The following is a 22,647-nucleotide window of genomic DNA, read 5'->3' as shown; positions in this document are numbered from 1 at the left end:
CAGGTGTTCAGAGGGTATGGAGATTAGATTGAGCAGGCCACTTCAAAGTTTTCACAGTACAGACATGAGCGAGGATTTTGATCAGAGAGCTGCCTGAAATCAAAAGTGATCTTCAGGTTTCCCAGGGCTAGAAGGGGCAGTCCAGCCACAAGACCCCCATCCAGGGGGAGAGTCCCAAGATCAACCTCTTGCCCCCAGCCCAATCCCCCCCCCCCTCAATGCACAGGTCCCTTGGGGGACCCTCTCTTTGCAGCTTGGCAGCAGCAGGGGGAGCACATGGGCACTCCACTTCCCTTCTTGACCCCCTGGGAGTCCACCAGATCGGAGAGTATCACTGGCAGGGTTTCAGCGCAAGGGTGCCAGGGGCAGGGGGGGCCTGGGAGTTAGGCTTGGGGGACTGGAGGGGGTCCTGAAGGGAGTAGGGTATGAGGTGGCCTTAAATAGGAGTCTTTGTCTTGTGGGGATGTTTGGGCCACCCTCATACCTACGTTCACCATGGTAGGCTTCTGCAGAAAATGCAGATGTATGGGATTGGGGGTGATCTAGGAAATTGGATCAGGAATTGGCTAGCGGATAGGAAACAGAGGGTGGTGGTTGATAGTAAATATTCATCATGGAGTGCGGTTACAAGTGGTGTACCTCAGGGATCTGTTTTGGGGCCACTGCTGTTTGTAATATTTATTAATGATCTGGATGAGGGTATAGTTGGGTGGATTAGCAAATTTGCTGATGACACCAAAGTCGGTGGTGTGGTAGACAGTGAGGAAGGGTGTCGTAGTTTGCAGGAAGACTTAGACAGGTTGCAAAGTTGGGCCGAGAGGTGGCGGATGGAGTTTAATGCGGAGAAGTGTGAGGTAATTCACTTTGGTAGGAATAACAGATGTGTTGAGTATAGGGCTAACGGGAGGACTTTGAATAGTGTGGAGGAGCAGAGGGATCTAGGTGTATGTGTGCATAGATCCCTGAAAGTTGGGAATCAAGTAGATAAGGTTGTTAAGAAGGCATATGGTGTCTTGGCGTTTATTGGTAGGGGGATTGAATTTAGGAGTCGTAGCGTTATGTTGCAACTGTACACAACTCTGGTGCGGCCGCACTTGGAGTACTGTGTGCAGTTCTGGTCCCCACATTACAGGAAGGATGTGGAGGCTTTGGAGAGGGTGCAGAGGAGGTTTACCAGGATGTTGCCTGGTATGGAGGGGAGATCCTATGAGGAGAGGCTGAGGGATTTGGGATTGTTTTCGCTGGAAAGGCGGCGGCTAAGAGGGGATCTTATTGAAACATATAAGATGATTAGAGGTTTAGATAGGGTGGATAGTGATAGCCTTTTTCCTCTGATGGAGAAATCCAGCACGAGGGGGCATGGCTTTAAATTGAGGGGGGGTAGTTATAGAACCGATGTCAGGGGTAGGTTCTTTACCCAGAGGGTGGTGAGGGATTGGAATGCCCTGCCAGCATCAGTAGTAAATGCGCCTAGTTTGGGGGCGTTTAAGAGATCCGTAGATAGGTTCATGGACGAAAAGAAATTGGTTTAGGTTGGAGGGTCACAGTTTTTTTTTTTAACTGGTCGGTGCAACATCGTGGGCCGAAGGGCCTGTTCTGCGCTGTAATGTTCTATGTTCTATGTTCTATGTTCTACGTGGTGTAGGGGAGAATAGTGACCCATCCTCTTGGTGGTGGTGGGAGGGGGGATTTCCTGCATGCTGAGGGGCTGGGGGTGCTCCCCTGGTCAGCGAGGAGGGAGGGGGGGGGGGTCACCTTTTCCCTTGTGTTGCGGAATGGGGCCTATGTGTGAATGCTGAGATCAGGGCGCCCTTTAGAAATGGCACCCCGATCTCTGAAATGCCAGCAGGCCGGCATGTTTCCCGCAATGCAGACATTTGCATCGAACAGGTGGGTGGATCCCACCTGACAGGCATTGCTAACGGCAACGGGGAGCACTCCAGGTTACCCGCCGGTGTCAGCACTTCGAGCCAATTCGGGTGAATTGTGGCCAATATTTCTGTTAACCTCTGATACTAAGTGAATTCTTTATTCCTTCCAGCTTTACTAAAACTGAAAGACCACTGTGCCCAACAAAGCGATCATATTCAAACAATAAGTCTGGCAGAAAATGACTTTCGTCCTGGTACTCTGTGTAAAATAACTGGATGGGGCAAGAATGAATTCGGTATTGTATTACTTTCCTTTGATCTCCCAGCAAGAACTGTCACCTTTTCATATTTTGATTTGATTTATTATTGTCACATGTACACAGTGAAAAATATTGTTTCTTGCACGTGAAACAGTCAAAACATACCGTTCATAGAGTACATAGGGGCGAAGGAAAGGAGAGGGTGCGGAATATAATGTTACAATCACAGATAGGGTGAAGAGAAAGAGCAGCTTAATATATGATAGGAATCCGTTTTAAAAGCACAGAACGGGAGTGAAAGATGGAATTAAAGGGTACGCTGGGGACAGCTCACAAGAAGTCGCCACGGTCCGGTGCCATCTTTTTAGCCAAGTTTAACAGTGCTACCGGATGATTGTATTTCCCATTTACACCCAGTATCAACATTTAACAGTAATCATCGGTGCCAATCAGAGTCAGAACATAATTGGCTCGATCTGAGCCCCAGGTAGAATTTTCGAGATTTGGTCATTTTTTTTAAATTCCAGGAGCTCAATCCTCTTGTCGAGCTGAAAGATAATGGCTGGACTTCGTGCTGCTGACAGGAGCTCAGGAAATGGAGAGCTGGGGACAAACCCGCTTCAGGGGTCACCGGGATAAACCCGCTTCAGGGGTCACCGGGGTGAACCTGCTTCAGGGGTCACCAGGATGACCCCACTCCAGTGGTCGCCAGGGCGAACCCGCTTCAGGGGTCACCGGGGTGAACCCACTTCAGTGGTCGTCGGGGCGAACCCGCTTCAGGGGTCACCGGGGTGAACCCACTTCAGTTGTCGCTGGGGTGAACCCGCTTCAGGGGTCACCGGGGTGAACCCACTTCAGTGGTCGCTGGGGTGAACCCGCTTCAGGGGTCACCGGGGTGAACCCACTTCAGTGGTCGCTGGGGTGAACCCGCTTCAGGGGTCACCAGGATGAACCCACTCCAGTGGTCGCTGGGGTGAACCCGCTTCAGGGGTCACCGGGGTGAACCCACTTCAGTGGTCACCGGCACCCAGGGCAGCATCTGCCAGGGCTGCCATTCCTATGAAGGAAGCAGAGGGGCAGCAGCCTTGGCAGCCTCAAGGAGAGTCAATCACGTACGGATCCTGTAAGCCAGATAGCTTCAGGGCTCATTTGATGATTTTTCCTGGATTCTGCATCGAGACAATTTGAAGTATTGATGGATGATCTGTGTTTTTCCCCCCTGAAGCTAGCAGCTGTTTGATTTACATTGAAGATGCTACCTGTGGTGTTTAGCTGGTCAGATACAGGAAGGGCACACACTTTCAGAATGACTGGGGACAGAGAGAGAGGGAGCACTGAGTTCTCTTCTTGCTGTTACCCGCTCATCATCTGTTTGTCTCTGGAAAAGCAATGGCTGGGATGCTTCCAAAAAAATTCTAAGCGCCGAGTTTGCGTAAAAACTGGAGTAACTCCCATTGGTTATTTTAGCGGGATTTTCAAAATGAATTTCCCACACTCTGAGCCCTGCAGAGTGCCTCAGGGAGATTCACGCTGAAAAATCAGTGGGCAGGGCCTATTCCCGCTGGAGAGGCCAGCAGCATAGCACTGAGCGGATCACTGTGCAGGCGCTGATCTGTCAGCGTTGAGATTGGTGCATGCACAGTGGTCCCGCACTGCTGGCCTCCTGGTCGCTGGCCAGCACAGCGACCTCACATCGCTGGCCGTGCGACCCAACCACCCCCCAATCTCTGGCCTCCCATACATCTCCAGATGTTCCCCCCCCCTCGTCAGCCCCGATCTCCCCGACCCCCCCCCCCCCAACCCCTCTGGCAGATCTGACCCCGGCCCCGTCCCACCCCACCTCGATGGCCAGCCCCGATCAGCCCCTTCCTTCCCTCTAACCACAATCCCAATTGCAGAGTGGCAGCGTGACCCCCCCCCCCACCCCCAATGATCTCCCCTCATAGGCCCTGCACCCAATAGACCCCACCCTATCTGGGGCTCATCCCCTTGGCACTGCCCGATGCCCGATGGGCAGTGCCAAGGTGCCTCCTGGGCATTGCCACTTTACCCCTTGGGCAGGGCCAATGGGCCAGGCTGGCAATGCCCAAGGGGCAACCCCCATTTAACCCCGACTTCCTGGGGGCCCTCCATGGCCTCTCTTCACTCCATCAAGGTTGGGTCGTTAGCTCCCCGTTCGTGGAGAGCTGTTGTAAACCCCGCTGGAGTGAACCACTCCTGGCAAGGAGGAAGAGGCTAGCGGGCTCAGAAACATCAGTGCCAGGCCCACTAATGGTAGGAAAATTAGAATTTAAACATTTAAATCAGCTCTGCGCAGAGGCCGTGGTGCCCAGCGGGGAGTCTGCTAAACGGCCTCCTCTGATGTCTCCCTGGCCTGCTGCGCTGGGAGAATTCTACTCAGCCAGGGTCCATTGATTGGAATAAATGGTCTGTTGGAGTCCCCGCTCAGTCAGGATCAGTTGTCCAAAGTTATTGAGTGTTTAGTTGATTGGTCTGCACTCACCTGAATAAACAAATGATGTCTGTTCAAGCAGTTCAGGGGACAGGCCATTCACAGTCAGTTCAGGGGATAGGCCATTCACAGTCAGTTCAGGGGACAGGCCATTCACAGTCAGTTCAGGGGATAGGCCATTCACAGTCAATTCAGGGGACAGGCCATTCACAGTCAGTTCAGGGGACAGGCCATTCACAGTCAGTTCAGGGGATAGGCCATTCACAGTCGGTTCAGGGGACAGGCTATTCACAGTCAGTTCAGGGGACAGGCCATTCACAGTCATTGAAGCTGATTGTCTTGGTGACCAATACCAAGCAGTTGTCTCCTTTCTGACAGCTCTGTAATTTGGAAGGTGAAGTTGTGTAAATGTTTAGCCATGTTACTAAATGCTGTTTAGGCCACTTAAAAATTCTGTTGTCAGGCTTTTTAAAAACATATCCTGTGGTTTAAACCCATATTTGATTGGAAACATTTTTGATATAATACATAACTAATGGTTTAATTTCTAAGTCCAGTTACTGCTGCTATGTAGGTCGACATGGAGACCAATTTTCACCAGACAAGGCCGCACAAGCAGTTAATGAATAATTGTGATCTCTATTTGATGGTATTGTTGAGGGAGAACTTTGGCTAGAACTCTTGAAGAACTCCCTTTTCTTCCTCGAATGTTGCTGTGAGTCACGGTGGCACAGTGATTAGCACTGCTGCCTCACAATATTAACCTCCACTCACCTGATGAAGGGGCAGCGCTCCGAAAGCTCGTGATTCCAAATAAACCTGTTGGACTTTAAACTGGTGTTGTGAGACTTCTTACTGTGCTCACAGTACCAGAAACCCGGGTTCAATTCCGTCCTCGGATAATTATCTGTGTAGAGTTTGAACATTCTCCCTGGATCTGTCTGGGTTTCCTCCGGGTGCTCCGGTTTCCTCTCACAGTCCAAAGATGTGCAGGTTAGGTTGATTGGCCATGCTAAATTGCCCCTTCGTGTCAGGGGGGTTTTCAGGGTAAATATGTGGGGTTAGGGGGATAGGACCTGGGTGGGATTGTTGTTGGTGCAGGCTCGAATGGCCTCCTTCTGAACTGTAGGGATTCTATGATTCGATGAAACCTTTCAGATGCACCAGAGTTTACAATCTAAACCTCAGGCAGAATGTTACCAGCATTGAAATTTTTCTGCAGTCAGTATCAAAAGCGAGTCTAGACCCTGCTGGTGCCGACTGGTCACATGGTGTCACAATCCTACCGGTGGCAGCTAATTAAGAGGGTCCAAGACTCTGGATGGCTGGTTGCTGAAGTGCCGAGGCACCCTCTGAAACCTTCTGAGAATTGAAAAATAAAGACTGGTGACAGATGTCAGACCACCATTGTGGAATGGGAGCACTGCAAGTGGGGTGCATATGGCCACAGCTGATGAGATTACTGGGAACAGGCATAAGTAACTCCCCTGGTTTACCACCGGGAAACAGGTTCCAGGTACTTGCCGGGTTCCGGCCTCAGTAGGGAACTGATCCAATGCCTCAAAGAGCTTGGCATCAGGAACTGACTCCCAATTTGTCCCTTAATTGACTACCCTCCACTGTGAGGTAGGCTGCTGCTGCCAAATTGACCATATCTCTGGGAATATCACCTGGAGACAGGAATGCTTGGGGAGATGATCAACGCGCTATTTTCACATTTTTGCTTCCAACAGGAGTTAGGACCAGTTGGAGACACTGAAAAGATTCCACTCCCAGATTAATGTTTAGCTCCAAAAGAGAGTTTCAGTAATTACAGCACAATTGGACAGATTGAAAAGGTTTGTGAAATATGTATTTAAAGCAGTTGGATTTTTGCCATAACTGAAGCTTTAAAAATATACTATTAAATTTGAAGAGGTCATGTTAACTTTTGCTAATATTGTATATACACTGGGTCACCCACTGATTAAATATCACACTTGACTTTCTTTCAACAGATAGGTAACTCAGGCCAAGTGTACAATCAGCGATTGATCCAGCATCTGTGGCCTGAAGTTAAAATTGCCCCAAAATGTGATACCCTGTAGATTTTGGTGTCAAACGATTCTCAGTGACGCTCCAATAGGATGGCACCAAAGCTGACCTCTGTTGTTTTGCTGTAACAGAGAGTTACGTTTAACCTTTCGCATTCTATTTCAGGGCGGTTTGAAAATCAGTTGAAGGGTGCCAAGGTGAAACTGTTGAACAAGAATCTCTGCAGGAAACCAGAAGTTTATGGAAATTTGTTGGACGACACCATGGTGTGTGCCGGATATTTGGAAAAAGATTCGGCAGATGCATGCCAGGTTTGTCAGAGTGCATTTATCTGTAATTCACCAGCATTCTTGCAAGTTCAGTTACCGCAACATTTAAAACTTGTATCGCCAATGAGGTGTTTGTAAGCTAGATGTCCCATCGATCGTGCCCTTTGCAAACCAGGATATTCCCTATTTTTAACATCATCTCATTTTTCAAGGAATTATAGACATTGATCAAAAGTATCTTCCTAAAGTGTTTTTTCTGTCAGGGTACCAACTTGTGAGGAAACCTGGTGCACTGAAGACATCATCTGGTCTCCACGCTGATCAGCCACCATAGTAGATAGATGAATATAGACAGAACTCTGAGAGAAATAATAGGGAATGAGAACCATGTATTTCCTTCCTTTAACATTTTCTGCTATCTGTTTCTCTTCTGACAAGAACACCCTCCTCCTCGGGCATGCTACCATGGATCTGCCTGCCACCTCCTGGTACCTCACCCAAGTGTTTATAATTGTAAACGCAAATTACTGTGGATGCTGAAATCTGAAACAAAAATAGAAAAATGCTGGAAAATCTCAACAGGTCTGACAGCATCTGTGGAGAGAGAACAGAGCCAACGTTTCGAGTCTGGATGACCCTTTGTCAGAGCTGAGAGGAAGGAGAGTCAGCAGAGATTTATACTATGAGGGTAGGGAGGGGAGGTGGAATGGGACAAAGGGAATGTAAATGAGCATGCAGAAGGCTGAGAAGGTGCTGGAAGGGTCTATTAAGTGATCAAAATATGTGAATGGCAGAACAAAGGTACAGCTTCGTAAAACTGCCACATTTCTCAGGCAGTCCTTTACCAAGCTGGACCTTTGTTTTGCTTGAGAGTATATTAAGAGGCAGGTTCAATCGAAATGTTCAAACAGGAATTAGACTGTTGACTAAAAAAGAAGAATGTGCAGGATTATGGGCAGAAGGAGGGCAGAAAGTGATCATTTGGAGAGCCGGTGCAGGTACGATGGGCTGAATGGCCTCCTCCTGCGCTGTCATATTCCCCTTTGACTCGCACTCATGACCCACAGGTGCCATCTGGCTAGTAGGAATCCAGTGATAGACCAGAGCACAATGTTTTCTCGGTACTCCTAACTGGGACACCAAACAATTGTTCATTTCCTTCTGCCCAGCTCTGCCCTCCGCAGGCAATTTCTACCCCTTCATGTCCCTGGCAAAATGGACGTCCCTTCAGGTCAAGGGTCATGAAATTTGGCTCTTAAAAATTAAACCTATAATCCATAAATTCAGGGAAATATGACTTTGGGAAAAGTATTAACAAGCTGCTGAATCGGTTGAACTAACGTTATAACAATTCTTGTGAACAGGGTGATTCCGGAGGACCACTGTCTTGTATGAAAAACGGAAAGCACTATCTCTATGGAGTCATCAGCTGGGGACACGGATGTGGGAAGAAAAATAAACCTGGCATTTATGTTAATGTTACCAAATTCCTTGACTGGATAAGAACATATATTCAATAGATTCACTGGTGTAAACCAAAATCATAATTATATGCTTTTGTTTAAAGTTTAGCTTGTACTATATCGATTCTGCTTTGATTTCCTCATTTTCCTCCATGGATAAAAGACAGTTGTTTGGAATTTACATAAAAATAATATTGCACACCACTGATTCAATTTGTTTTCTTCATTCGACATCTGATATTGGTCTATGACTTGCTTCAAAGTAGCTCTTTTCCCAAATGAGTGATCATGTTGAAGTAACTCAACTTATCAGTATGTACAAGGATTGTACATATGCGTTCTGAGCTCTTGTGACTATTTCTATAAATCTTGACTCCAAAGCTCTTGGGTTCCATGAAGGCAGAATACAGAGGCCGGAATCTTACAGCTGTTCAGGCTGGCTCGATTTTCTGGTCCCACTGCAATAAACGGAGATTTGGCTGGGTGCCAAATTCTCCATCCTTGCTGCAGCAGAAGTGGGGCGTGAACAGCCGGTAAGATTGCACCCATAGTTTTTGTACAGGTGGAAACAGAGCTTCATTCTGCTGGGCATCTGCCCCATTTGCATTGATTATTTATGGGGATGCGTAGCTAATCTGCCACCCTCAATCCCATATCAAGGGAGTATTGGGAGAGTATGCAGAAGTTTCACCAATTTTACGCACAAAAATTGGTGTGAATTCTTCATTCCATCTTTACAGAGGCCCCAAAACCTTTCCAGCACAAGAACACTCTGGTTACCTTCCAAAGAGGTACTTGCTTCATTGGAGAAAGAAGATTAAGAAAAGTTTATTGACGGAGACAGGCGGGCATCTTCTTACCAGAACATCATGGAGCAATTCTGCTTTCTGACTAACAGTATCTGGATGGTGTCACTGAAATAACCTTACTGATGTGATATGTTCACATTGCCATGCAGATTCCTCTATCCCCACAGGATTCTGCATTATTAGAAATGGGCAAAATCCGTTCCACTGCACATGTACTGGTGGAGTCCAACATGAGGAACATGAGGACCATTGACTCATGACAAACTGTGTATTGCTATTCCTAAGATGTCAGTAGGAATCAGTGATGAATAATAGTTTAAGTTTATTTATTAGTGTCACAAGTAGACTTACATTAACACTGCAGTGAAGTTACTGTGAAAATCCTCTAGTCGCCACAGTCCGGAGCCTCTTTCGGCACACTGAGGGAGAATTTAGCACGGCCAATGCACCTAACCAACACATCTTTCAGACTGTGGGAGGAAGCCAGAGCACCCAAGAACTGGCTTGGCCATAGAAGACAGAGGGTAGCTGTAGAGGGATGCTCTTCTGAATGGAAGGCTGTGACTAGCAGTGTTCAACAGGGATCAGTTCTAGGACCTTTGTTGTTCATAGTATATATAAATGATTTGGAGGAAAATGTAGCTGGTCTGATTAGTAAGTTCTCAGACGACACAAAAATTGGTGGAGTTGCAGATAGTGAAGAGGATTGTCAGAGGATACAGCAAGATATAGATCGGTTGGAGACTTGGGCGGAGAAATGGCAAATGGAGTTTAATCCAGACAAGTGTGAGATAATCCATTTTGGAAAGTTCAATGCTTGTAGGAATTATATAGTAAATGGTAGAACCCTGAGAAATAATGACAGTGATCTGGGCGTACATGTCCACCGATCACTGAAAGTGGCAACGTGGGTGGATAAGGTAGTCAAGAAAGCATACTGCATTCTTACCTTCATTGATCAGGGCATTGAATATAAAAATTGGTGGGTCATGCTCCAGCTGTACAGAACCTTAGTTAGGCCTCATTTAGAATATTGTGTACAATTCTGGTTGCCACACTACCAGAAGGATGTGGATGCTTTGGAGAGGGTATAGAAGAGGTTCACCAGGATGTTGCCTGGTCTGGAGGCCATTAACTATGAGGAGAGGTTGGATAAACTCGGTTTGTTCTCACTGGAACAACGGAGATTGAGGGGTGACCTGATAGAGGTCTACAAGATTGAGTGGCATGGACAGAGTAGATAGTCAGGTGCTCTTTCCCCGGGTAGAAAAGTCAAGTACCTCCAAGATCTCCCATAGAAACCCGACATCTCCAAACCTCCTTCAAACTCCCTTTGACCCCTCACAATCTTCTCCAAGCCCACCCAGCTTTGGACCCTGCTGGAATCAGTGCTGGCTGCATCAGCTATGCCTGAACCACTTTCCCCGACCTCAATCACCCTCTCCTCCCCTCCCCCACCCCAAAGTCCCAAACTACAATCTCCATTCAAACAACCATGCAATTCTCAGCTGCAGCCTGTTCTGGAGCTTTTGAAGACAGACAGACATTCCGTCAATCAGGGTGGGAATCCAATCATAAAAATCAATGGCTTTCAGGTAAGTTTGACCTTCTGAGTTTGCCAACCATACTCCTCCCATCCCCGCCCCAAAACTCCATTCTTGTGAATATCAAGGCTTATTGATTTGATTTGATTTATTATTGTCACATGTATTAACACACAGTGAAAAGTATTGTTTCTTGCTATACAGACAAAGCATACCATTCATAGAGAAGGAAACGAGAGAGTGCAGAATGTAGTGTTACAGTCATAGCTAGGGTGTAGAGTAAGATCAACTTAATGCGAGGTAGGCCCATTCAAAAGTCTGACAACAGCAGGGAAGAAGCTGTTCTTGAGTCGGTTGGTACGTGGCCTCAGACTTTTGTATCTTTTTCCCGACGGAAAAGAGAATATCCGGGGTGCGTGGGGTCCTTAATTATGTTGGCTGCTTTTCCGAGGCAGCGGGAAGTGTAGACAGAGTCAATGGATGGGAGGCTGGTTTGCACCATGGATTGGGCTACATTCACGATCTTTTGTAGTTCCTTGCGATCTTGGGCAGAGCAGGAGACATACCAAGCTGTGATACAACCAGAAAGAAACCAGAAAGAATTTCAATGTTCATAGATTAGATTTATGGGTGAAGGAAAAAGATTTGAAAGAATATGGAAACAGAATGGGTTAATGGAACTAGAACCATTTGTTCACATGAATGGTAAACAGAAACATGGAATGGCTATGCATGTTTTAATGTGTATATATTTCTTTCTCAATCCCAGACGATTCACTTGTTCACAATCCCCTCAGTTTATCCAATACATTTTTTCTATTTATGTTAATCATTGTAAGTTTTTCCATCTTACTGTTTTCTAGACTTCCCTGCATCTTTGGTACTAAATACTCTAATTCAGTGGTTCCCAAAGGGTGCGCGCGCCACACTGGTGCGGTGAGAGAGGATGGCAAGTGTGGCGGGAAGATTAAAGTAGTTGTGTTCTATGTTATGAATCAAGCACTGCTAGGAGTTGTTTTTTTTTTGTTTTTGAATGTATTTCTTATCAATAAAAAATTCGGTGCGGCGCGAGCTAATTTTTATTCCGAAAGTGCGGCCCAGTGAAAAAAGTTTGGGAACCACTGCTCTAATTCCACTGTAGAGACCCACTGTAAAGTCCTAAGGCTCATTTGCAGTGATGTTTAACATTACCCCTGCTCCTCCCGGGGATTTTTGCCAATCCATGGGTAGTAGCTCCATGGCCCTTCCTTTTCATTAGGGCAATGTGGTATTCTTAAATGCCGTGCTAGCTTTGTGCACTGCAGCAGATGTTGCACAACCTCTGGAAACCACAGCCAACTTGGTTGCTACAACATTTGATAAAACTAATGCAAGAATGGTGCAAACCCACTCTGCTGAAGAAATAACAGCTTTATCATGAAGTCCAGCCTCCCTGTCACCTGCTCCCGCCTCCCCTGCCCCCAGGAGCTTGCCGATGAAGAGAATTTTAACATTGAGCTGCAGTAACCTCGGGCGGTGGGGGTAGGGGTCGGGGGAGGGGGGGGGGGGGCGGGGGCGGTGGGGTGGGGGTGGAGGGGGGATGGGGAGGCCCGAGGAGAGATAGGGAACTGATGGGGAGGAAGTGGGTATGAACAGGAGATGGGGGAAATGATCAGAGATGAAAGGGGCAGTAGGGATGTGGCCTTGTGGTGGCCAGCAATGGTCTACAGCATTCCTGTTATTCCTGGCTCCATGTTACAAAAAGAAACAAAGAACAATACAGCACAGGAACAGGCCCTTCGGCCCTCCAAGCCTGCACCGATCATGTTTTCCTAACTAGACCATCCGTTTGTATCCCTCTATTCCCAGTCTGTTCATGTGGCTATCTAGATAAGTCTTAAATGATCCTAGCGTGACTGCCTCAACCACCTTGCTTGGTAGTGCATTCCAGGCCCCCACCACCCTCTGTGTAAAATACGTCCCCCGCATATCTGTATTGAACGTTGCCCCCCTTACCTTGAACTTGTGACCCCTTGTGTTTGCCATTTCTGACCTGGGAAAAAGCTTCCAACTGTCCACCCTATCTATGCCCTTCATAATTTTATGAACTTCTACTAGGTCGCCCCTCAACTTCCGTCTTTCCAGGGAGAACAACCCTAGTTTACTCAATCTCACCTCATAGCTCATACCCTCCATACCAGGCAACATCCTGGTAAACCTTTTCTGCACTCTCTCCAAAGCCTCCACATCCTTCTGGTAGTGTGGCGACCAGAACTGGACGCAGTATTCCAAATGTGGCCTAACCAACGTTCTATATAACTGCAACATCATATGCCAAATTTTATACTCTATGCCCCGTCCAATAAAGGCAAGCATGCCATATGCCTTCTTCACCACCTTTTCCACCTGTACTGCCACCTTTAAGGATATGTGGACTTGCACACCCAGATCCCTCTGTGTGTCTATACTCCTGATGGTTCTGCCATTTATTGTATAGCTCCCCCCTGCATTAGATCTACCAAAATGCATCACTTCGCATTTATCTGGATTAAATTCCATCTGCCATTTCTCCGCCCAATTATCCAGCCTATCTATATCCTGCTGTATTCTCTGACAATGTTCATCACTATCCACAACTCCAGCAATCTTTGTGTCATCCGCAAACTTACTAATCAGACCAGCTACATCTTCTTCCAAATCATTTATATATATCACAAACAGCAGAGGTCCCAGTACAGAGCCCTGCGGAACACCACTAGTCACAGACCTCCAATCAGAAAAAGACCCCGCCACTGCTACCCTCTGTCTTCTGTGGCCAAGCCAGTTCTGTACCCATCTAGTTAGTTCACCTTTGATCCTGTGAGATTTAACCTTTTGCACCAGCCTGCCATGAGGGACCTTGTCTAATGCTTTACTAAAATCCATGTAGATGACATCCACGGTCCTTCCCTCATCAATCATTTTTGTCACCTCCTCAAAAAACTCAACCAAATTTGTGAGGCATGACCTCCCTCGTACAAAACCATGTTGTCTATCGCTAATGAGACTATTCAGTTCTAAATGTATATAGATCCTATCTCTAAGAATCTTCTCCAACAATTTCCCTACTACGGACGTCAAGCTCACTGGCCTATAATTACCCGGGTTATCCTTGCTACCCTTCTTAAATAACAGGACCACATTTGCTATCCTCGAAGTTCAGTTTTTTTTAATTTATCTTTTTGGTGGCAGCCTCCAGTGGCCCCTTGAAGGACTTGAGGTTCGGCCATGAACCATGTTTTCCTGAACGTGTTTCGCAAAGAATCTGGGGTAAATTTTCCCGTCCCACCCGCCATGGGAATCGTAGCAGGTGTGGGGGGGGTGGGGGGGGGGGGGGTGGCGGGGGGGTGGTGCGGACCATGCAAAGGTCCATTGACTCAGGCAAGGCTTTCCAGTTTTGGAGTAAGCAGGGCTGGAAACACCCTCCCCTCAATGTTCCAGGTGCTGACTTTCACTGCATTGATAATGTGGTGGGCAGCGCACCTACATAAGAGTGTGTGTACTCCAGCCTCCTACTGAATGCATGGGTGGCAAGTTTACACCTGAAAAAATAAGCAGAGCACCTCCAGGTTTCTCAGCTGTTATGGTCTGTGTCTGAACAGCAGTTAATGGAATTCTTTAGATAGATTTCTTGGATGACACGGTGGTACAGTGGTGAGCACTGCTGCCTCACAGCACCAGAGACCTAGTTTCAATTCCGACCTTGGGTCACTGTCTGTGTGGAGTTTGCACTTTCTCCCCGTATCTGTGTGGGTTTCCTCCGGGTGCTCCGGTTTCCTCCCACAGTCCGAAAATGTGCGGGTTAGGTTGATTGGCCATGCTAAAATTGACCTGAGCGTCAGGGGGATTAGCAGGGTAACTGTGCGGGGTTGCGGGAATAGGGGCTGGGTGCGATTGTGGTCAGTACAGACTCGATGGGCCGAATGGCCTCCTACTGTAGGGATTCTATGATTTATGTCATAGAAACCCTACAGTGCAGAAGGAGGCCATTCGGCCCATCGAGTCTGCACCAGCCACAATCCCACCCATATTTTTACCCACTAATCCCTCTAACCTATGCATCTCAGGGGCAATTTTTAACCTGGCCAATCAACCTAACCCGCACATCTTTGGACTGTGGGAGGAAACCGGAGCACCCGGAGGAAACCCACACAGACACGAGGAGAATGTGCAAACTCCACACAGACAGTGACCCGAGCCGGGAATCGAACCCGGGACCCTGGAGCTGTGAAGCAGCAGTGCTAACCACTGTGCTACCGTGCCGCCCTAACCACTGTGCTACCGTGCCACTCTAACCACTGTGCTACCGTGCCACTCTAACCACTGTGCTACCGTGCCGCCCTTGTCGAGTGGTACTTTAATCTTTATTGATCTGCTGTTTATTTAATGCTAGTTAAAATGCTGTAGAAATATTAACTGCAATTAATCCTGAGCAAAGGACACAAGTAAAGTCAAATATTGACACATCCTAGCACGTGACAAGGTGAAAAGACATGTCTCAGGGCCACATATGTAGCAATTTATATAGTGGCTGAAAGAAGCACAGCATTCATAAAGTTATGATAGAATAACTTTATGATAGAGAGCACCCCGGTGGATGTGCCCCTTCACAATAAGTACTCCTGTCTGAGTACTGCTGGGGGGGGACAGCCCACCTGGGGGAAGCAGCAGTGGCCGTGTCTCTGGAGCAGGGTCCGGCCCCGCAACTCAGAGGGCTAAGGATAGGAGGAGGAAGGCAGTATTAATCGGGGACTCAACAGTAAGGGGGTCGGACAGGCGTTTTTGCGGAGACATACGGGAGTCTCGGATGGTGGTCTGCCTCCCTGGTGCCGGGATCCGGGATGTCTCTGATCGCGTCCCAGATATCCTGAGGTGGGAGAGAGAGGAGCCAGAGGTCGTGGTACATATTGGTACCGCTGACATAGGTAGGAAGAGGGAAGGGGTCATGAAAAGAGAATATAGGGAGTGAGGTAGACAGTTGGGAAGGAGGAACGCAAAGGTAGTAATCTCAGGATTGCTGCCTGTGCCACGGGAAAGTGAGAGCAGGAATGGAGTGAGGTGGAGGATGAATGCGTGGCTGAGGGACTGGAGCAGGGGGCAGGGATTCAGGTTCCTGGATCATTGGGACCTCTTTAGGGGCAGGTGTGACCTGTCCAAAAAAGACGGGTGGCACTTGAATCCCAGGGGGACTAATATCCTGGCAGGAAGGTTGGCTAAGGCTACTGGGGAGACTTTAAACTAGAAAGGTTGGGGAGAGGGAATAGTGATGAGGTGACTGAGAGCGAGGAGGTTAGCCCGCAAATAGAGAAGGATTGTACACAGTGTAAGAGGGAGAATAGACGGGTGATTGAGAAGGGGAGAGCTCAGACCAAAGGTTTGGGATGTGTCTATTTTAACGCCAGGAGTGTAGTGAATAAAGTGGATGAGCTTAGAGTGTGGATCGATGCTTGCGAGTGTGATGTGGTGGCCATTACGGAGACTTGGGGACAGGGACAGGACTGGATACTTCAGGTGCTGGGTTTGAGATGTTTCAGAAAGGACAGAGAGGGAGGCAAAAGAGGGAGGGGGTGGCACTGCTGATCAGGGATAGTGTCACAGCTGTAGAGAAGGTGGAAGCCATGGAGGGATTGTTTACGGAGTCTCTGTGGGTGGAAGTTCAGAGCGGGAAGGGTTCGATAACTTTGCTGGGTGTTTTCTACAAGCCACCTAATAGTAACAGGGATGTTGAGGAGCAGATAGGGAAACAGATCCTGGAGAGATGTAGTAATAACAGGGTTGTCGTGATGGGAGACTTTAATTTCCCAAACATCGATTGGAATATCCCTAGGGTAAGGGGTTTGGATGGGGAGGAGTTTGTTAGGTGTGTTCAGGAGGGTTTCCTGACACAGCATGTGGATAAGCCTACAAGAGGAGAGGCTGTACTCGATCTGGTACTGGCTAATGAGCCTGGACAGATGTCGGATCTCTCAGTGGGGGAGCATCTTGGGGATAGTGATCATAACTCTATCTCCTTTACGCTAGCATTGGAAAGAGATAGGATCAGGCAAGCTAGGAAAGTGTTTATCTGGAGTAAGGGGAAATATGAAGCCATCAAGCAGGAGATTAGAGGCGTAAATTGGAAGGAGGTATTCTCGAGGAAAAGTACCAAAGTAAGGTGGCAGATTTTCAAGGAATGTTTGTCTGGAGTTCTGCATGACAATGCTCTGATGAGACAGGGAGGTTTTGGTAGGTTACGGGAACCGTGGTGCACGAAAGCTGCGCTGAACCTAGTCAAAAAGAAAAGGAAAGCGTACAAAAGGTTCAGAGAGCTAGGCGATGATAGGGATCTAGATGAGTATACAGCTTGTAGGAAGGGACTTAAGAAAGAAATTAGAAGAGCCAGAAGGGGTCATGAGAAGGCCTTGGCATGTAAGATTAAGGAGAACCCTAAGGTGTTCTATAAATATGTGAAGAGTAAAAGGATGAGATGTGAAGGAATAGGACCTATAAAATGTGAAGGTGAGAAAGTCTGTACAGAACCGGAAGAAATAGCAGAGGTGCTTAATGAATATTTTACCTCGGTATTCACGGTGGAAAAAGACCTGGGTGGTTGTACTACAGGATTGAGGTGGACTGAAAAGATTGAGTATGTGGACATTAAGAGGATGTGTTGGAAATTTTGAATAGCATCAAGTTAGACAAGTCACCGGGACCGGATGGGATGTACCCCAGGTTACTGTGGGAGGCGAGGGAAGAGATTGCAGAGCCTCTGGCGATGATCTTTGCGTCATCGATGGAGACGGGAGAGTTTCCGGAGGATTGGAGGATTGCAGATGTGGTTCCTATATTCAAGAAAGGGAATAGGGATAGCCCAGGAAACTACCGACCGGTGAGTCTAACCTCAGTGGTTGGTAAGTTGATGGAGAAGATCCTGAGGGACAGGATTTATGAACATTTAGAGAAGTTTAGTATGCTCAAAAATAGTCAGCACGGCTTTGTCAAAGGCAGATCGTGCCTTACGAGCCTGGTGGAGTTCTTTGAAAATGTGACTAAACACATTGACGAAGGAAAAGCGGTAGATGTGCTTTACATGGACTTCAGCAAGGCATTCGATAAGGTCCCCCATGCAAGACTTCTCGAGAAAGTGAGAGGGCATGGGATCCAAGGGGCTTTTGCCTTGTGGATTCAGAACTGGCTTGCCTGTAGAAGGCAGAAATTGGTTGTTGATGGGTCTTTTTCTGAATGGAGGTTGGTCACCAGTGGAGTGCCCCAGGGATCTGTTCTGGGACCCTTGCTGTTTGTCATTTTCATAAATGACCTGGATGAGGAAGTGGAGGGATGGGTTGGTAAGTTTGCCGACGACACGAAGGTTGGTGGTGTTGTGGATAGTTTGGAGAGATGTCAGAAGCTGCAGCGTGACATAGATAGGATGCAAGACTGGGCGGAGAAGTGGCAGATGGACTTCAACCCGGATAAATGTGTAGTGGTCCATTTTGGCAGGTCAAATGGGATGAAGGAGTATAATATCAAGGGTAAGACTCTTAGCAGTGTAGAGGATCAGAAGGACCTTGGGGTCCGGGTCCATAGGACTCTTAAATCGGCCTCACAGGTAGAGGAGGTGGTTAAGAAGGCGTATGGTGTGCTGGCCTTCATCAATCGAGGGATTGAGTTGAGGAGTCGGGAGATAATGATGCAGCTTTATAAGACCCTCGTCAGACCCCACTTAGAGTACTTGCTCAGTTCTGGTTGCCCCATTACAGGAGGGATGTGGAAATTATTGAAAGGGTGCAGAGAAGATTTACAAGGATGTTGCCTGGATTGGTTGGCATGCCTTATGAGGATAGTTTGAGGGAGCTCGGTCTTTTCTCCTTGGAGAGACGAAGGATGAGAGGTGGCCTGATAGAGGTGTACAAGATGTTGAAAGGTATAGATGGGGTGGATTTTCTGAGGCTTTTTCCCAGGGTGGAAATGGCTGCTATGAGAGGACACAGGTTTAAGGTGCTGGGGAGTAGGTACAGAGGAGATGTCAGGGGTAAGTTTTTCACTGAGAGGGTGGTGGGTGAGTGGAATCGGCTGCCGTCAGTGGTGGTGGAGGCAAACTCAATAGGGTCTTTTAAGAGACTTCTGGATGAGTACATGGAACTTAATAGGATTGAGGGTTATAGGTAAGCCTATATATAAGCCTAGGTAGGGACATGACCGGCGCAACTTGTGGGCCGAAGGGCCTGTTTGTGCTGTATTTTTTTCTATGTTCTATGTTCTAAAATGATGGAACATCCAGTAGGTTTGTATTCTCAAACCTTTACCATTTACAGCATAGAGTTACAGAATACATGGAACATCACAGGGGTCAGGTTGAGATAGACACGTCTTCGCCTGGGACGCAGGCAAACAAACGTCTTCAGAATCTACAAATCAGGAAAATTAACAGGGGAAGAAAATTCATTGAGGTGAAAAACAGATTCTAACAAGTGGAGAGGACGCCCAGTACCTCCGCCACACTGTGTTAACTCAAGGGTTATTAACCACATGTATATAAATGATCTTAGGATCCAGAGAACGATCTCAATCAGGAACATTTACCAATAAAATCAATAAATTTGCTAGTGCAAATGCATGTGACTTTTCAGGCAATTTGTTGTCATTGTTTTGCAATAAATTGTTGATCAAAGTGTTATTTTGCCCTATCTCCAAATGTTAACATATCTTTTAAAAAATTCTGGGATTCTTCCTTGGGCCATGCCCCACCTGTTTACCAAGTTTCGTTATAATCCATCCATTAGTTTTTGAGATATTATTGCAGAATAACAGTGGTGAAACCATTACGCCCACCCACCTTCAGTGGGAGAGGTAACAAAAAAACAATTGAATTGAGTTAATAACTGTTGCTTCTTTATTGCAAACATGCAGAAACTTCTTGAGGCTTTTCCCTGCCTAGTTGATGCTCTGTAAGTACAAAGCTGAAGAATAAATATTTTATCAGCTTCCACCTCACTGAGGAAGCTTCAGGTCATTTCACATTCAACAACCTGCTCTGAAAATTCTGCTCACACTTTGAAAGTTGTGACAAAATCCAACTTATTTATTTATTAGTATCACAAATAGGTTTGCATTCACACTGCAATAAAGTTACTTTGAAACTCCCCGAGTCGCCACACTCCGACACCTGTTCGGGTAGACTGAGGGAGAATTTTGGCATGTCTAAACCAGCATGTCTTTCGGACTGTGGAAGGAAACCAGAGCACATGGAGGAAACCCACGCAGACACGGGGAGAACATGCAGACTCTGCACAGACAGTGATCCAAGCTCAAAATTGAACCCGGGTCCCTGGCGTTGTAAGGCAGCAGTGCTAACCACTGTGCCACCGTGCCACCTATAGTTTCAGCAGTAGAGACTATCCACAGTATCCTAAAACAATCAACAACATTCTGAATAAAACAACTTACAACATTCTAAAAAAAAGTCAATTCTTCCAATCTCCCAATGTTAACAAATCCAGGATCCATTCCTTCGCCAATTGAGAGATAACTCTTTTGTCACTTAGTGTAACCCTCACTGACATGCAGTCAGTCTTATCCATACATAACGTTACACAGGTCTGAGGCTGAGACAAGAAGCTGTAGTCTAGTTGCAGCTTCATACACTATGTACTCATTTAAAGACAACTTTTACAGTTTTTCTGGCACAAGGTAGTTCACTTTGTTTCAATTATAGCCCTGAATTCTGATTATCCAGGTGAACAAATAGTTTTTTCTAAGTTTAGTAGTTTGGAAGAAAGTTGACAAGATAAGGACTTTGTCCAAATAATTGTTGATATGACAATGCAATACACTATACTGACAGAACACAGGGACCTAAACTCATTCAACAAGGTTCCTTTGGCAGCACCTTACAAGCCCACAACCACGACTATCTAGAAGGACAAGAGAAGCAGATACATGGGAACACCAACAACTGGAGGTCCCCCCTCCAAGTCACTCATCTGCCTGACTTGGAAATATATCGTTGTTCCTTCATCGTTGCTGGGTCAAAATCCTGGAATTCCCTCACTAACGGCACTGAGGATGCACCTTCATCACATGGACTGCAGCGATTCAAGAAGGCAGCTCACCACCACCTTTTCAAGGGCAATAAATGCTGACCTAACCAGCGATGCCCACATCTTGTAAATGAATTTTTAAAATGCAATGCAGTCATTGCAGAGTCTGCTGATTCATGGACAGGTGGGCCAAATGACTTGATTCCAAATGAAATGGGAATTTGTACTGCAGTTTCTTTTCCTAAGCCTCACAATGGATTATCTACTGGACTATCTAAGTGCAACATACAACAGTATACATATTGTGTCCCTCTCATCTACAATAATGATGCTTGGGCCACTAATTTTGAATGAATAATTTCAAATGGTGGTCCAAAAATTCCATTACGATTGTGGAAAGACCAGCAGATTTTAATTCTACTTGCCCAGGTAGATTTGAAGCCATGCAGGTGGGCAGTTAAAATGTCTTGGGTTGCTTGCCCAAAGCCTGACATTTTTGATTTTAATGGATGGCTCTGGACTGGTCTCTAAACAATCCGCTGGAAACCAATGGGCTCATAATTCCAGGTTGCTAATTGAGCTCCAGTTATGTCATTGGCTCCTGACAGCGATTTTATCTGTGGACTGAGTGGGGACAATGCTTGGGCTCTCCGCCAGGTAAAAACAATTTCTGAAAGGGAACTGAGAAAGGCGGATAGTTCTTTACTGTCTTGTGTGAGGCCAGGAGAAATTACAGTTGGAGAAGGCCCTACAGAAATTTCCCCAGCATAAAAGAAGGAAGCTTGTCAGGTCACAGACAGACAAACAGGAGAGGGTATAGGAGACCGAGATGAAACATGCCGGGGGCAATTTTCCCCCTCGCCGCGCATGGCGCAAATCACGCTGCTCCCGGAAAATAGCATGCGGGCCTAAATATCGGTTTCACGGCTGACGTCAGTTTCCAATCGTCCCAGTCCTTTTCTAACGGTGCAAACTGGATCGCACCCAGAAAGGACGTGAGGCCAATTAGCATATTTAAAGTAGCATTTTAAAGGAGGGAGGGAGCAGCACTAGGAGTGGTCAGTGGAAGGGTGTGGGAAGTGGGGGGACACAGGGAGCGATCGGCTGGCGGGGACCAGTACTGGGAGTGGTCAGTAGGGGTGGAGGAGAGGGGTCAGCACAGGGAGCAATCGGCTGGTGGGGATTGGCACTAGGAGTGGCCAGCAAGGCGTTGGGGTGGTGGTGGGGTGGGTGGAGGGATTGGCACAGGGAGCAATAGGCAGGGAGTGGGGCGATGACCGTGTGGCGGGTGGGGCAGGGGGGGGTGGTAGGAGGTTTCCCAGTTCACTGCACACTGGTGGCCCAAGCTCTCCGCGACCGGCTTCACTGGAAAGCTTAGGCTTCAGCCCCGCTACTGCCGAGTATCGCATCGAGGCTTTTTTTTGCACTGAGTGCCGTAAGATTGCGACTCGTAGCTCACCAAAAAAACACCAACATTCTCTCCATTTTCCCACTCATTTGTCATGTAGGCCACAATCTTATGACCTAGTCCTGCCAGACCCTTGGCGAGGCGAGGTGGTAAAATCTGGCGGGAAGCAAAAAAATCAGGGTTGTTCCCGGTTTTCTGCCTCTCACTGTGTTACCAGCACTGTTTCATGACGAAATCGGCTTAGCATTTCATTAACAACTGTCAGATGCTATCGTCTAGACTCATTTATCTTTACCTGCTCACTGGCCGAGGTTCTCCCTGCCAAGACTCATGTATGGTCTCCATCAACGTGCACCAGACACGATGGGCTCGCTGGGAGATAGGTAGCCAGTGAAGTCATTGGTTGGGTGTAGGGCCGGCAGTACCCATGAGGCAGTGGCAGCCTGGCAGTGCCCATCTGGAACCCTGGCACTAGCCACCAGGCACCAAGGGGGCAAAGC

General features: G+C 47.3%; 1 protein-coding gene across 2 annotated transcripts in view; it reads left to right on the top strand.

Annotated features, from left to right (window-relative positions):
* Nucleotides 1-8,544, top strand: part of LOC144500421 (factor VII-activating protease-like) — a 51,045-nt gene extending 42,501 nt beyond the window's left edge. For both annotated transcript variants that reach the window (XM_078223281.1, XM_078223280.1), the window contains 3 exons: nucleotides 2,042-2,167; nucleotides 6,783-6,928; nucleotides 8,251-8,544. In XM_078223281.1, the coding sequence (XP_078079407.1) occupies nucleotides 2,042-2,167; nucleotides 6,783-6,928; nucleotides 8,251-8,406 (428 nt within the window). In that variant the 3' untranslated portion in view covers nucleotides 8,407-8,544. The remainder of the gene's footprint in view (nucleotides 1-2,041; nucleotides 2,168-6,782; nucleotides 6,929-8,250) is intronic.
* The last annotated feature ends 14,103 nt before the right edge of the window (nucleotides 8,545-22,647 follow it).

Source organism: Mustelus asterias, chromosome 11, assembly GCF_964213995.1.
Source record: "Mustelus asterias chromosome 11, sMusAst1.hap1.1, whole genome shotgun sequence".
In the NCBI taxonomy this organism is placed as follows: domain Eukaryota; kingdom Metazoa; phylum Chordata; class Chondrichthyes; order Carcharhiniformes; family Triakidae; genus Mustelus; species Mustelus asterias.
This window is presented reverse-complemented; position numbering and strand designations above follow the sequence as displayed.